The 17,376-nt window shown below is 32.8% G+C and overlaps 2 protein-coding genes across 4 annotated transcripts; both read left to right on the top strand.

The window, feature by feature from the left end:
* Positions 1–4,410: 4,410 nt before the first annotated feature.
* LOC107007431 lies at positions 4,411–13,719 on the top strand. 3 transcript variants are annotated; one of them, XR_003575598.1, is made up of 3 exons: positions 4,411–6,859; positions 9,898–9,954; positions 13,658–13,719. XR_003575598.1 is itself a non-coding variant. In XM_027913500.1 (3 exons), the coding sequence occupies exons 1-3, from the start codon at positions 4,589–4,591 to the stop codon at positions 9,901–9,903; spliced, it is 2,004 nt and encodes a 667-aa protein (XP_027769301.1). In that variant the 5' UTR covers positions 4,411–4,588; the 3' UTR covers positions 9,904–10,227. The 3 variants fall into 3 exon arrangements, 2 of the variants coding, with proteins under 2 accessions (XP_027769301.1, XP_015061541.1); XM_027913500.1 differs by lacking the exon at positions 13,658–13,719 and having other exon boundaries at positions 4,411–5,510; positions 5,784–6,859; positions 9,898–10,227; XM_015206055.2 differs by lacking the exon at positions 13,658–13,719 and having other exon boundaries at positions 9,898–10,227.
* LOC107006645 lies at positions 12,959–15,528 on the top strand. The gene is made up of 4 exons (XM_015205160.2): positions 12,959–14,013; positions 14,466–14,537; positions 14,612–14,687; positions 15,234–15,528. Exons 1-4 carry the CDS (start codon positions 13,645–13,647, stop codon positions 15,260–15,262), a joined length of 546 nt encoding a protein of 181 aa, XP_015060646.1. The 5' UTR covers positions 12,959–13,644; the 3' UTR covers positions 15,263–15,528.
* The last annotated feature ends 1,848 nt before the right edge of the window (positions 15,529–17,376 follow it).

Raw genomic sequence — 17,376 nt, 5'->3', positions numbered from 1 at the left:
TATATATATATATATATATATATATATATGTTCCTCCTATACACTTATGATTATACATATACAAATCTTTTTCCTACCCAATTTTCTTTTGTCTTTCTCTCTTTTCTCATTGTATACAAACACAGTATACAATTAATTCTTTTATATTTGTATATCGAAACAGATTATACAATTATTTTTTATGTATAGCGAAATATGCATAACAATATTCATAGCAAACATAAAGTTTGCTATGTAGCCTAATTATGCTAACTACATCTATAACATATAAATATAATTTTTAGGAAAAATTATCAAACTAGTCACAATTCCTAACTTAATTAGTAAAAACATCTACACTTTAAAATAATTATTGAAAATGTCAAAATGTCAATTTTTAGAAAATAATTTTGTATTCAAATTTTATTTCTCAAAACAGTGCAACTTTGAATCAAATTCTATCTCCATTACCCATTTACACTTCTTCCTATGCTTTAGTACCATTAAATTTATTTTTTTTCATCTTTCATTTTTCAATTTTTTTCTCTTTCATCAACTTTTCAATTTTCACCATCCTCATCATTCACTTTTCTTTTTTCTTTCTTTCATCAAAATTTCACCATTATTCACTTCATTGTTGAAGAAGAACTAATTATTCAAGTTCGTAACAATTTGTTTAGATCTATCAATTAATCAAGAAATCTCTCAATTGATAAAGGTATTTTTGAATTCCTCATTTATTTTGCGAGATTTTGCTTTCAAAATCACACATTATGTTGAATTTTCGAATTGTATGTATTGAGGATTTTCCGTCATTTTTTTTAATTTTTATGTGAGTTTGTTAACTTACTCATCAAATATTTATGTATTTCAGATTTTTAGTATTTAAAATAACTTTTGTCAATTTTTTTATGATTTGTTTTTATATTTCAAATTTAGTAGAATCCACATTAGCATTTAGGTATGAGTTGTTTCGCAAAAAGTATTTTAAATTATTTTGAATGTTCTGTAGTTTGTAGTCAAATTTATGTTTACAAAATGATAATCAAAATACAAACCTATATTTTGATTATTTAAAATTGTGAATGAATACGAACTCAAAAATAAACTAGTTGGTATAAACATATAATGAGCAAAATAAAATACAAAACTATTTGACTGCTGCAATTAGGATGAATACATAAATAAACTGTATTTTGGCTATTTATAGTTGAGAATGAACTACGAAATCAAAATATAAATACAAAACTTTATAATATACATTAGGACGAATATGAAATCAAATCTAAATACAAATTTTATGGTATATAATTAAATCTAAATACAAACTATTTTATATACAAAGTGATACTGGGAATAAGCAAAATAAAATACATATGTAAGATGGATGAATACATATATCATGAATACATGAGTATTGTATTCTGAATACCGAAAAATTTCTTAAAAAAAGATACATAAACTTCATAACCTTAACATGATAGTCAAATAACATCATAAAATTTCAGTCATTTTTAAAGATAATTGCATAACGTCAAAATATGTCTTAGTAGAATAAACTGCTTCAATTTTTTTTTTTATGAATATTGAATTTTTAGAACAACGATGATAGGCGTGGTGAAAGAAGAAGAAAGAGATGGAAGTTGGTGTATTTTGATAAATTGCCAATTAGTTCTTTGTTTTTGAATTTTTGTAATTGATAAGATTTTTAAGCATTGTTTCTTTTAAATATTTTTCTCTCCCCTTAATTTCTCCTTTCTGTTTTTAACAATTGTTTCTTTTTTGACATTTTTACTAAATATTAAAAGTATTGACAATGAGTCCTATTAAATGTCAAAATATTGATATTTTGAAAATTTTCTCTAATTTTTGTTTTTGTTATATGTGAAAGTTTGCTCAATATTTTGTAGAAGCCCAAATGTCAAATGTTTTCACCTTTGTAAAAATATAAGCCCATGAAAGTTCGTCTTTCAGCTCAAAGTTGATCCTATTAACACCTTGTTCTACTATAATCTTCAATGTAACATCTATATTTTGTAACGAGATCGATAAATAAAGCACAGCGTCAAATAATTTTAGATGTTGAATTGTATTTATCATAATATGTTTTATCGTATGACCAACTATACGTAGCACTTTTAGGAGGAATCTCATTGGTCGTGGCAAAAGTATTGGTTATGATAGAACAATCAGACCGAAAAATGGGGACATATACAAGAAATGTCGTTTACAAAGAAGTATTAGGTAAGATACGATTGATAACGTTTGGAAGTAATGAATCTGAAGAAAAGTACATTACATGAAGCTAATGAAATTTTCATTAGATCCATTCATTTGTTGATTCGGATAAGAGACGAGACAACCATCACCATGCAAATTCTGGATAAATTATGGTACAAATAACTATTACAAATAAATTATCATAAACTTCAGCTTCAAATTCTCGGCCACACTAATGCAAAAGTTTGAAAGATATAATTGGATATTATTTAACGGTTATAAGAATCTCAAGAATAGACATACACGTGTAACCCATGTGCGATAATTCTATTATAATAAATATGTCATCAAAATAAATTAGAGAATTTAAATTACTTATTTTTTAAAGTATAACAAATGATATCCTCTTTGTAACGGAACTATATCATGTTAAGTGGAGAAACAAAGCGTGCATGTATACACAAAAAAAAAAGTTTTTTTTTTGAAATGATATATTTCCATAACGGATTAACATGAAATGATGAGTATCACGTGAAGTAAAAAATAAAAATAAAAATAAAAATAAAATATCCAAACGAAGAAAAGATTAACAACAAACACATCTTCATTAATCTGTCTACTTCATGTCAAAGGTATTTCCGAAATTTCAAACCTCTTTATTGATGTATTTGCTTCAAGTAGAAAGTATTTTAGAAACTTTAATGTCTATGCTTTGAATATGCTTTTAAAACTACTTACAAACAAATTATCGTAAACTCCAATCCCAAATCCTTGATCACACTAACGGAAGTTCTAAACATATGATTGAATATTATTTAACGGTTATGAGAACCTCAAGAATAAATATACATGTGCAAGTACGTACAATGAATCTAGTATAAAAAAATATGTCATTAAAATAAATTGGAGAATTTAAATTGTTAGTTTTTAAGTATAACAAACGGTATCATCTTTGTAATGGAACTAACAAGAAATAAGTATCACATGAAGTGAATAAATAAGTGATATACAAAAAGAGATTTTTCTAAAAAAATATGATATTTTTTCATAACAAACTAAAATGAAATGATGAATATCACGTGAAGTAAGAAAACAAAAACAAATTATCAATATGAATAACAAATAAAAACAAACACGTCTTTATCAATATGACTGCTTCATGTTAAAGGTATTCTTGAAATTTCAAACCTCTAATTGATGTATTTGCTTCACGTTGAAATTACATATTTTAGGAACTTTAATGTTATTGCTTTGAATGTGCTCTTAAAACTACTTCCAAACAAATTATCGTAAACTTTAGTCTAGATTCTCGATCACACTAATAAAAGTTCGAATCATATAAATAAATATTATAAGAATCTCAGAAATAGGCATACACATGCAGTGAATCTAGTATAAAAATATATCATTAAAATGAATTAGAGAATTTAAATTATTTATTAAGTATAACATATGATATCTTTTTGTAATGAAACTAACAAGAGATATGTATTACATGAAGTGGATAAACAAAATGTGTATATACAAAAAGAGAAAAGTTTTAAAAAATGATATTTTTCGTACTGACATTAAATACTAAATATCACGTGAAATGAAAAAACAAAAATAAAGTATCAATACGAATAAGAGGTTAAAAGCATCACATCTTCATCAACATGTCTTCTTCATGTTAAAGATATTCTTAAGATTGCTTCACGTAGAAAGTATTTTAGAAACAATTAATGTCTATTTAAGAAAAATGTTTTTACTTGATACCTTAGTCCCAAATCAATAATTTTTTTAAAAAAATAAATTCAACATAGTCAAAATATCATTTTTTTTAAAAAAAATTAATTATAAAATATTACATAAATTAAAACAGAAAAATATCTTGATCACTTTTAATATAATTTGTTTGGCCTCATACTAACACACAACTTTACATCTAGTATACATGTATAAAAAAAAAGACGTATATATACCTTTTAACTTTGCGATTTAGAGCTTGTCAAATTCAAAGCATCATTACTATCTCAATATTCATTTAACCTAATTCAAATATAGCATTAAACATCGACATTTAAAAAATAATAATACATATATACCAGTCATGTTAACAAAACCTAGTGTATATATATTTCGCCGTCTGGTTATAAAAAAAGTGGTTCATATATATCGTAAAGTGGTTCGTATATACTCCGCCTCTTATACAAACGTGTCACGTCTCCTTCGTCTTTTTCGGAAAAAGAAAAAATAAAACAAAAGTTTCATCAGTTAAATTGCAGAAACACTCTAAAGTGATTCTACAGTTCAACAGCTTTTTCGCCATTTTTGTTTTCATCCACCATGTGAAGAGCTTGAAGCTTTAGCACTATTCTTGTTGATTTTGCTCAGGGAGTTTTGATCATCAATGGCTGGAATTGATCGTGTAAAGTACCCTTCTCTACCTTCGAATTACGTTACCATAGCTGAGCTGAAAGAACGATGGCTTAAAGAGAAAGAAAGGAAGGAGCAAGAAGAAAAGGAAAAACTGGAAAGTGAGGAAAAGGAAAAATACCCAGTTCTTCGGAATCATGAAAATCGCATTGTAAATGGGTGTGCTTATAGTCAAGGTTCAGTTGGTAAAAATCTGCAAAAGCGTGAAAATCATAGTGGGAAAGGTTGGCGTGAGGTGGGTTTGATTGCTAAGGAACCCAAGTTGAAGGAGGTTAGGATGAATGGTTCAGTGGTTGAAGAAGGTGTTGATAGAGCAAGGGGAAAAGAGAAAATGGGCTGTTTTGTGAAGAGGGGAGCTAGGGTTGAAAGAGATGGATCAGGAGATATGGCTAAGGTTACGATGATTGATGTGGAGGAGGAAGAATTGATGGCTGTGGTGAGTGCGGGAAGGGGTGGAAAAGAATCATCTAAGGGTAATTGTAAGTGGAATAGCGGGAATCAGGAGGTTGAAGAAGTGGCTACTGTTTGCATGGTGGAGGTTGTAGGAGAAAGCAATGTTGATAGGGAAATTGCAGGGGGGGAATGTAGAGTTGGGTATAGGGGGAAGAAAAATAGCTGGAATGCGGAGCAATCAGGACAAATACAGAATGCAGGGAAGGAGAAGGTTTTGGTTGATGTGACTGAGAAGGTGAGAGTGGGAGGTGCATTTCGTGCTTATGGTGATAAGGAGGTGGCTTCTGTTTGCGCGGTGGAGGTTGTAGGAGAAAACAAGGTAGATAGGGAAATCACAGGGCAGAATTGTGGAGTTGGAAATAGGGGAAAGAAAAATGGTGGTAGAAAGATGGGTGTTAAGATTGGAGAAGTGAGTGATAAAGCAGACAGTGTGGAGCAATCAGGACGAAAACATAATGTATGGAAGGAGAAGGTTACAGTTGATGTGATAGAAAGAACTAATGAGAAGGTGAGATTGAGTGGTGCATTTCATGCTTACAGTGATAAGGAGGTGGCTTCTGTTTGCACGGTGGAGGTTGTGGGAGAAAACAAGGTAGATAGGGAAGTTGCGGGGCAGAATTGTGGTGTTGGGTTTAGGGTAAACAATAATAGCTGGAGAGAGGTGGGTAATAGGGTTGGAGAAGCGAGCAATAAAGCAGACAGTGTGGAGCAATCAGGACAAAAACATAACGCAGGGAAAGAGGTGGTTCCAGTTGATGTGAAAGAAAGAACTCATGAGAAGGTGAGAGTGAGAGGTGCATATAGGGGAAAGAAAAATAGCAGTAAACAGATGGTTGATAGGGTTGGTGAAGTGAGCGATAAAGCAGACAGTGTGGAGAAATTAGGACAAGAATGCAATGCAGAAACGGAGAAAGTTTCAGTTGATTTGAAAGAAAGAACTAATGAGAAGATGACAGTGAGTGGTGCATTTCGTGCATATAGTGCTAAGGAGGCCGAAGAAGTGGCTACTGTTTGCACAGTGAAGGTGGTAGAAGAAAACAAGGTAGATAGGGAAATCTCAGGGAAGAAACATAGAGTTGGTTTTAAGGGAAAGAAACCCAGCTGGAGAAAGATTGGTGATAGAGTTGGAGAAGTGAGCGATAAAGCAAACAGTGTGGAGCAATCAGGCCGAGAATGTAATGCAGAAAAGGAGAAGGTTTCAGTTGATGTGAAAGAAAGAACTAATGAGAAGGTGAGAGTGAAAGGTGCATTTGGTGATAATAAGGAGGTTGAAGAAGTGGCTACTGTTTGCACGGTGGAGGAGGTAGAAGAAATCAAGGTAGATGGGAAAACCGCAAGGAAGAAACGTAGAGTTTGGTATAAGGGAAAGAAACATAGCGGGAGAAAGATGGCTAATAGGGTTGGAAAAGTTAGCGATAAAGCAGACAGTGCGGAGCTATCAGGACAAGAACGAAATGCAGAAAAGGAGGAGATTTCAGTTGATGTGAAAGAAAGAGCTAATGAGAAGGCGAGAGTGAGAGGTGCATTTTGTGCAAACAGTGATAAGAGCAAAGATGTACTGATATCAGAAGCCGGTCTGAATAGGACGATTGAGGGAGATCTTGGGGATTTATCATTGACTAATAGGAGGTATGGTCATGGGAGATCGAGTGTCAGGGTGTATGGTGGCAAGTCATATGGGAGTTCCAGAAGGTATGATGTGCGAAAATTTTTGAAGCAGAGGGATAATAGCTTTGCATGGATTAAAAAGGGGGAGTCTTCAAATGGCAATGTTGCTGAAATTGAAACGCAGGTAGCTAATTATGCTGGATTCCCTCTTTGAGTTCATCTACATGTTGTTTTCCTTTTTCTGATAAGCTGTTACTTAATGTGTTCTTTTTGTTATTAGTGAATGCATTCTTAGTGACTGTGTTTAGCTATAAGAACACTTTATGAAGTGATGAATTAGTGAGCAAATGCAAGAACAAAATAGAATGAGAAGTAAGAATTAGAAATGTAGAAATAGAACACTGTTATTGTTTCTTACCATTTATAAGGAACTTGTACTAATACAAATAAAGAATATAGAAGGGGATTACTGCACAGTGCATACCGCTCTTTTGAAATTTCATCAGGCTGCATCATATGACATGTGAATTTGTGTTTAGTTATCATCATAAGATTTTTGCCGAGAGAAAGGGTTATATGTGTTTAGTTTTCATCTTAGGATTTTTGTTGAGAGAAAGGGTTGTATTAAAAGCCATAATTTGAAGAGGATTAAGTTGTTTTGACAAAGCAGTTTAAATTTTGGGATGTTCGAGAGAAAGGGTTTAAATTTTCTCTATTCAGGTTGTTCTACCTACTCCAGCATTTTAATAGGAATAATCAAATTGGGTCAAGAGTTTGAAGAAGAATGTTCTATTTTTATTATTTTTGCAAGATAACTGGAGTATGAAATAAGCAATTGATTTAACTGTAACAATCAAGTGGCACATACTAAATGGTGGACGCAAGATTTACATCTAAAACAAAAGTAAACCTACTATATTGATGCTGAAATCTAAAATCTGAAATGCTTGTTGAAAGATCACAAGTTGAAATTGAACTTAAAAATTACTTGTTGTCCTACTCAATATACTAGCTTTGCTGTTCTTTTTCTTTTTCTGATTGTCAGCTTTGCTGTTATTTTTTTTAATTGCTCTTTTCTTTGACAAATATGGCCTCTTTTTATTTCTGTTCTTATTCCTAAGGCATGTTGCGGGGTTTCTCTTAGGGGATGACGGGAGGTCTTGGGACAGGCATTTTGTCCTCATAAAGGGCTGCTTAAGGATGCTAATTACCTAGCTTAAGAAAGCTAGTAAGTGGTTTCAAAGGGGTATTGAGGGGTTCTCATGGAAGGTGGGAAAAGGTGTCAGGACAGATATGTTGTCCTAATTAATGGCTGCTCAAGGTCATTTATAAGTATAACCTAGCTTAATAAGGCTAGTAAGTCGTTTCAGAACCAAAAAGAAGTTGTTATACCTTTAGCAGGCCTAGTGAGTAAATGATACGAGAATACTAGTATGCCAAATATTTATTGAGGTATCATTCTATTATTCCCCCTCTGTTTTGACAGTGTTGTTGTGTTGGCTAAAACATGGACTTTTAGTGTAAAAACTGACATGTTAGCAATAAATTCTTCAAATTTATCTTATTTTAAAAACACCAAGTAATTTGATGTAGCAATTTGAGATGTACCGAAGTGAATTTCTTTTTGAGCAGAACCTCAGAAAATATTCTTTATGATTGTCCCTTCCTCCCCTCGGCTTTGGCATTTGGTTTGTCAACCAGCTTGACAACTTTAGATCATTAAGCATCTATATTGGTGGAGGAAATAGGCTACTGTCCTACCGTTTTTGTCACAGTTCAAGGATAAGCTCACATTTCATGACCAAAGCCCCTTTATCTCATGAATTTCTTCTAAGCCTCGAGCTTTGCTAGAGGCCCCCAAGTGCGTCAGTCCTGATTACTAAATCGATCTAATATCTTTATTTACTACAAAATTTTGTTGGGTGAAGGAACTTTTTCAAATTTTTGCAATGTCCTTGAGGTAGAGCTCTTTTAGTTCTCAAATGCTTATTGGTCCTGGATGTGCTGGCACTCTATAAATTTGGATAGCAACTTCTTGGCCCCTTGTAGGATTTCTCTTAAGGACCTTACTTGTTTTTCTTCATGTGAATGTCAATGGGAAAAAACAAACAGCTAAGTTTCCATATTTTCAGAGTTTTAGGAGTTCAAAGGCTGTATTGGATATTCTAATAAAGAAGTCATATGCATATGAAGATATTTAACCGTATCAGTAATTTGTACTCTCTTTGTTTCAAGTTTTCAACTTATGTGACTTATTTTCCTTTTTAGTTTGTTTTGAAAAGAATGTCGCTTTCTATATTTAGTAACTCTTTAATTCCAACATTTCACATTGCATATTTAAGGCCACAAGATTCTAAGGACATTTTGCTACATTATATACATCTTTAGTTAAGGACCACAAGATTCATAAGTCTCCCTTGCTTGCTTAAACTCCTCCAGGTCAAAGTCAAAGTAGACACATAAAAATGAAGTATAGGGAGTAATTGTTTTCCTGATCCACGTAAAAGTATTGGTTTAATCAGCTGAACAGTGTGATTCGAAAATTCTAGCTAGTGGCTGGGAGCACAATGGCATTCGATTACAGTGAGTGATGATGCTTGGGGTCTGATAGTGGAGAGCCAACTTATAAAGTTAAGGTTACCATGTGAATGTTTAGCAGTAAAGAGAAGGCAACTACTAAATTTTCTCAAGATATATCTTTATGAACTTATTAAATGTTGAAGTGTAAAAGTTTAATTTTAATATTAGGGGCTTGTATCCCCTCCCTACCCTGCCCTATTAGTTTGCCTATGTTTGTGGCTTTTTCACAGATGATAGTCCTATTGTTTGATTATACTTGGTGACGGTTATGTTTGGTTTCTACTGATTATCATATTGTTTTCTCTTAGCTTACACTTGACTGAATGTATAATGTACCAATTGCATATGCTTTATTTTGTCAGGTTCTCTCTTTTCTTTCCAACACTTGCATTTTAGTGAGTATCAGCTATTAAAGAAACTTGTCACATACAATGTGACAACTTGCTATTATATAGTAGCCCATATTGAAGCATCATGAAATTTGTGATTACTTGCCAACATAGAGAATGTATGTTGTGTTCGCTTAGTCTCTGCAACTTCGTGATGTTACACGATAAGCTAAGCATAGCTGTAATTCCTCTTCGCTTATTTTTCTGAATATTTACCTTCTGTTTTGCTGAAACTGTTGTTTTCATCTGTTAGGGTTGATTTTTTCAAGCAAAGCACAAGTTGGAGTATGCTGTGCTCTCAGTCAATCAAGTCAGTTTCCTTACAGAAGTGGCTTCTTATTCATTAATTTCACCAATGCGACTTAAATTCTCATTGGAATTCAAACAACTTGTAAATTCGTCAGTAGATGTCTCGCCCAGTCTTCTGAAAGACGGTTTCTCTCCTCCCCCTTGATCCTCTTGCACTTTATATTAACTGTAAATGAAAATGCTGTCAAATCTAGAATCATGAACTATGCTTTTTGCGTAAAGGTAGTAGCCTTCCGAATGTCAACTTATTAGTGGCAGCCTCTTTTGAACATTATTTCGCGTATTCTTGTGGCTATTTATTCGTTATTTGTGGGCAACTAATGTCACCATGAAAGAAACTTCATGTGGGACTTTTTACTGGTCGCAGCAGATACTTTTTAGGGACGAGACTATTTTCTGTGACCCTCACGTCGCCACGAAAAGTCCTATGTGGTGATATTTTCACTTTGTGGCTCTTTTTAGTTGCCAAAATAGAAAATCCTTGGTGAGACTCCTTGAGAACAAATTGGATTTCAGAATCTCTTGGTGAAGGAGGATTAGAAAAGTAATTATACTTGAGGTATCTCGTTAAAAATTAGTCGAGGTGCGGGCAAACTGGCCCACGCACCATGGTTACAACAACAGATCAAGTGTAATTCCACAAATGGGGTTCGAGGCACCATGGTTACAACAACAGATCAAGTGTAATTCCACAAATGGGGTTTGAGGAGGGTGATGCGTACATAAACCATACCCCCATGTGAAGATAGAAAGTCGGTTTCCGATAGACTTTTGGCGCAAAAGAAACATATAGACAATAATAGAGAAAAAACAGTAGAAACCACAAATAGTACGAGAAATGAAGCAAAGAAACAACATGTTAGTAAAATCAAAGAAAACAATAATAATACTATTGATAAGGGAATTTAAGCAATGCTCGACTACCTACTACCTTTTACCTTAAATCCTCGACCTACATACTCATTTTTCTAACATCATATCCTTGGTCTTATCGTAGATTGGTCAAATATATCAATTTCCTTCTCTCTATTTCCAACTGTCCTATAAGAGGATAGTGGAATAGTGGTTTTAAGGATTAGTTTTATGGTGCCCTTCAATATTTTCCCAAAGCTTTAATATGTGACTCTACAATTTCCATGAACTAAAGCATAAACTGAGAGTAACAGATACAGGGGATTCATATAGCCGACTTCAAATATAGACAAAGGGATTCATACTGTCGACTTCAATTAGTTTGGAATTGGTTTCTAATTGTTTGGTAGTACAAAAATCGCATCGCGTAATAGTCAGTTGTTTCGTTCTCAAGTTATATGCTATTTCTATCATGTCAAAAATCTAACTTTAGCTCTTCTCTTGTTTTCTACCTATATTTCATAATCCATGAGATACCCTACAAATACAAATTCTAGCAATCATTCTGTGATAGAGCCACAAATGTCTTTGTCAACAATGATTGAGTGTATAATAGGAAAAAAACACCATCTGCAGGTTTGATCAATCAAATAATGAGTATTTTTCATGTATCAGTAAACTTCGAAGTTTTCATTTGAATATTAATTTCTACCACCAAAATCGCACTGTTATATACATAAAATCCGTTCTCATTTAGCGTAATTACATGGTTTGAGTACGGATTTTCGACTAAAACTATTGAGTTCTGTCAAATCCGTACCTATCACTGTGACTCCACCCGCGCCAGCAGAGTGCATGTGCATATATATTAAGCTAAGGGACCAAATGAGTCATAAAGGATACCCTACAGCAACCCCATGACCACTCAATTAAATGTTTTCATACCATAAATTTGGCCTTATATGGGCAACTTTCCCCCCTCCTAATAAAGAACAATTAATTATGACACCTTTTCATTTCTCTCCTTACATGTGAATGGTGATTTTTTTCCACCTGAAGTCTGCAGTGATTGTGCTGAATTTCCTATTATAGTACCTTCTTCTTAACTTGTTACAGTAATCTTGTTAAAAGGGGAAATATTGTGACTTCACACTAGGAGCTACCAGATGATATTAGTACGGATTTAATTTATATCCACTGACAGTGTAATGTTGAACATTGTCTTGCTATTCAACTAGTGACTTTATAATGTATAGAAGATATTATTCTGTCAACGTATAGAAATTAAACTCGATTGTTATGCCAATAATGACTTATCATATTGTGATTTAATGATGAGCCATATGCATTATTTTTCAAGAAGTGGCATCTATGGTGTTGTAGCATTACTAGGAGATTCTCTAAAGTCAAGCAGACTAGGACAAACTGATAAGCCTATCAAAGACCTGTGCCTCCAATCATTGCCAATTAAGAAAACAATGAAGCCAAGAGATTTTGTTTCTAAATGGTCCTCTTATGTCAGCAANCTTCTTAACTTGTTACAGTAATCTTGTTAAAAGGGGAAATATTGTGACTTCACACTAGGAGCTACCAGATGATATTAGTACGGATTTAATTTATATCCACTGATAGTGTAATGTTGAACATTGTCTTGCTGTTCAACTAGTGACCTTATAATGTATAGAAGATATTATTCTGTCAACGTATAGAAATTAAACTCGATTGGTATCCCAATAATGACTTATCATATTGTGATTTAATGATGGGCCATATGCATTATTTTTTAAGAAGTGGCATCTATGGTCTTGTAGCATTACTAGGAGATTCTCTAAAGTCAAGCAGACTAGGACAAACTGATAAGTGTATCAAAGACCTGTGCATCCAATCATGGCCAATTAAGAAAACAATGGAGCCAAGAGATTTTGTTTCTAAATGGTCCTCTTATGTCAGCAAATATGTGGTCCATGAAAATGCTTCATATATGGTATTATAGTAGGAGTTTGCTCAGATTGCCGGTAGATGAAGGAGGAGTAGTTTGCTGTAAGTTGACAGCTGAGGTAATTGTAACGAAACCTCACAATATAGAATACGTCACGCTGTGCTCACTTAGACAGGTATTGACGGGCTTTTAAATGTATGTCATGGATAGTAGTAATTCATACGCAGTATAATACATATACAATCACACAAACTTGGCCTCAACTAGCAAGTAAACCCTCCAACTTAGAAAGTGCACATCTAGACATCTTAACTGGCAACTAACACTCCAACTCGTCCCCACTCCTGACGCTGATATGACACACAAACTTTCGAGGTGTCTTTGTAAGTTTGAGTGTTGAACTTACATAACGAAGGTGAGTTGAGGTATCTAAATGTGCATACTCAAAGTTAGTGTGTTAATTTGTCAGCCGAAGCCAAGTTTGAGTGTTTGTTTATATAATATGCCTTCATATGATTGACTGCAACTTGCTTGAGATTGAGGCGTCGCCTTGTGTTAGCAGTATCAATTGCCATTGGCCATGATTTATTTCTCTATTTCCCTACCCCATGACTAAGCCAACTGGCAACTTTTGATATTCTTTACAATTTTGAGGAAAAAAAGAAAGAAATGGTAACAGACAAAGCATAGGGACAAAACTAGTCTACTATTTGAGTGTACTAAGTTTGGTTGGTTCTATTATAACCTTATACTCTTCTCCTCTCTCCACTTATAAATAGACTACCAACAAAGAGAATTCATCCAATATTAGTCTTTTAATTCTTCCTTTTAAAGTACTACCTTCTCTTCTGTCATAAATAGTCTTCTGTTTTTCGTTTAAGTAACAACGCTGAAATCTTGATGGACATATCAGGTTCTGGATGTACTAGTGAGTGTGAATCTGGATGGACAATGTACTTTGATGAATTCTCATATTCTTCGGATCAATTCAATGTAGTTACGGGGAGAAGTATTTATGATGGTAGGGGAAAATCAGCATATGCAGATGAAGATTTGTCGATGGTTTCTGATGCTTCATCTGGTCCACCACATAACAATTTCCATGAGGATAGAGAATTCTGTTGTGAAGAAAATGGCAACTTCTTAGATATTTCTGAGACTGAAAATACAAAGGAGAAACAGAAAAGGAAAATGAAAGAGCAGAGTGGAAAAAAACACAATGTTTATCTTGATGATACTGCTAGTTCTCCTGTATCGAATTTCCACAAGGTAAGTTCAATTTTGTTATCTTTGAATTTCATTTCTTTAGACTCTTTTTACCCTAATGGTAAAGTTAGTCATGGGTTCGAGCCGTGGAAGCAAACACTAATGAAGCATTAGCGTAGGTTGTCTACATCACACCCCTTGTGGTGCCCGACTCTTCCCTAAACACTACTAGCATGGGATGCTTTGTGTACCATGCTTCGCTAAGACTTTTTGACCCTTTGCCAAATTTTTTCTTGTGGTGGTGGGTGGGGTGGGGGATAGGCATTGACGTTTACCTCGTGTATTCATAGCCTAAAGAAAATGACTAAATGAAGGAGGTGATGTAGCAGAGTGTGATCAAGCTGTTAGAAAAAAGCACGCCGTCTGATGACTTAATTATATTATGTCTCAACACTCACATCGTAAATGAATTATGGACAAGTTCATTCATTTACAACTGTCACTTGTGTTTTCAGGATAACACGGGTTTTTATAACGATACTACTTGCATGGAACAAGTAGCAGGCAACTCGGGAACATATTCGAAGGTATTTCTTTTTTCTATTCGTCTTCTTTGCTTTTCTACTGTCATGGCTTGTTCATTGTTTATTCGTTTTTTCAGGGTACATCTGTTCTGGGAAAACATTTTGGTTTCTTGAAAACATCTGTGAATGGGAAAGCTTCATCTGAGAAATCTGGTGCGTGAATGTAGTTAATATCTATGTTGCTCAGACTCTTCAAATAAATTGTTGTATCTGTGTTGAACCCTCCAAAAAAAAGCACCACGCGCACTTTCAGAGGATCAGATACGCACCCAACGACATTTTTTGATGAGTTTGAGCAATATATGTTGCGTAGACTCTCCTTATTACTGTCGCGCCTGTGTGTATCCTCCATAAGATGCATTTTTTGGAGGATCCAACACACATCCAATGACATTTTTGGAAGAAAAAAAAAACCCTATGTTGCTTGATTTAATTCTCAAAAAACTATGTTCATGCATGTGATAGACATTTATGAAGAGCCCGAGCAACTTAGGGTAATATCTATGTTTCTCGGACTCTAAAAAGAAAACTGTCTCACCAGTATCAAATCCTCCAAAAAAAAAAGCATCACTATTGGAAGATCTGACACACACTCGATGATATTTTGAAAAGTCTAAGCAATCTAGGTTTAAAATAAAGATAAGTTTCAATTGAATATTGTTGTTTAAAATAAATTATTTGACTTTGTTCATCTTGCAGGTGTTTTGAAGGGAAGAAAGAGAGGATAAAAACTGGACAATTTGTTTTTTTTAATCCTTCTTCTAGTTATTTTTTCCTGTCTATGTAGTGGGAAACAACCTCAAAGTATAAATTTGAAAACAGAATAAGAAAATTCTGTTTTTTTTGTTTTTTTTTTTTGAAATTTGAAGTTGTACACTTTTTTTTCAATCTTTCGGTGTTCGATATGCATATTAGGGTTCGACTAAATACGAACTCGTGACTCACATATTGTAGACTCATTTTGGGAGTTATGCTTTCAAGAGGTTTTCTTTCATTCTCAGTAGCTCGAACCCGAGTGGAGTCCTAATCATTTCACTACCATCCATGAAAATTTCGTCTTTATTTTAAATGAGATAATTAATTAATTAGTTTAATTAGAGTTAGTAAAAATAATTCTTCTACCCCACCATCACCATTCACCAACCCACCACCACAAAAAATGATTTTTTTTTATTTCTTATGGTTCAAATTATCAAGAAATACTTGTATAAATCTATTCCTTTTACAAGTTGCATTTGAAAAATAGCCATCATGAAGAAATGAAAGAACTTCTATCGTTAAATTTGTCAATAAATTTCATCGAGACATTCAAATTATATGATCTGTTTTAATTGAATATCTGAACATATGATAAAGCACCTTATTTAAAAACCACAATATTCTTTTGTAAACCTCAAGCATAAATATTTATTTGCATCCGATATTTAGTGTCTAATAATTCTAAAATTCCGATATGTAAATTTCAAATTTTGATTCCGTTTTCTTCTATACAATGTAACAAAGACAAAATGAATGATAAAGATTGATCCATATTAAGTCTCATTTTCTACCAAAAAGGGACCAGAAAGGTACAAACCCACCTTCTATCATGACAGCTACACACTATAAATGTCATCTATATATATATATAAAAAACTATATAATATAAAAAAATATTTTGTCCAATTATTGATTTTGTCCAAATCTTTATTGGTCATATGATCCTTACAATTGCCATCCATATCTTGGAGAGTGACATATATAGTTTTAGGGGAAAAAAAACAAAACTTTCCAGCTATTGTTCCTAAGTGCTGACAATTTTCCCTAATTTCATACTCCACTTTAATTAATTCTTATTACTAATATTATCATCATAGAATATAATTGGATTATTGCATAAGTGGAATGTTTTATTGGAAGAGAATAATGCAATTATAGTATTATTGCACTTTTTTTTAAAATAAAGATAAGATCAGATGAATCTATATCATCTCAATTATTTTATCGAATACTTATTATTTTTTATAAGTATAGTAGTTAGGTCGGAGTATTATATTTTTTTTTATATCTTTTTGGTTGCATGCATGTGCCCTTTGTCCCTACTAACATTATGAAATAAAAGAGATAATTTAAATTTGTTTCAAACCTATTGTATTTGAAAGATAAAGAAATATTGTTTATATATATAAATAAATATTGACGTTTTTGTAATTCGAATAGACCCTTAATTTCACAAAATATCTAGCAAACATGTATAAAAACGATACAACAACCAAAATAACGATAACAAAATAATAATAATGCAATAATAATCCATTAAAGTCAAAAGATTCCAGACATAAAATTTTGTCCATATTATGTTAAGAAAATTGAAAAAGTTTATAAATATATGTAGAGTTAGGCCTAGCAGTTACTTCCACACAATCTTTTAATTTGTTTTGTGTCCAATTATTGAAATTATTTGTGCCCACACGTGCACGTTTAATTTACACTAAGATATGATCAAATGTTTCAACTTTCAACTTATATATCTATCGTTAAATTTGTCAATAAATTTCATCGAGATATTGAAATTATATAATTTGTTTTGGTTGAACATCTGGACACATTAAAAATATGTTATTCGATACTATTCACTTAATTATTTTATTATATGTTCAATGCTCCATTAAACATATTATAATTCAAGTGTTTATATATTTCGTAAAAAAAAAAAAATGTTCATTTGAAGTAGTTATAATTGGCTGCATGTTTTGCGTACTAAAACACACCAAGATACTTCATTAGTCAAATCAGCTTGGAATAATACCTCAAGCTCAAATTAGTTAGATCGACGTTGATAAAAGATAAAGAAATCTACTCA

The sequence above is a fragment of the Solanum pennellii genome, chromosome 12 (genome assembly GCF_001406875.1).
Source record: "Solanum pennellii chromosome 12, SPENNV200".
NCBI lineage: Eukaryota > Viridiplantae > Streptophyta > Magnoliopsida > Solanales > Solanaceae > Solanum > Solanum pennellii.
This window is presented reverse-complemented; position numbering and strand designations above follow the sequence as displayed.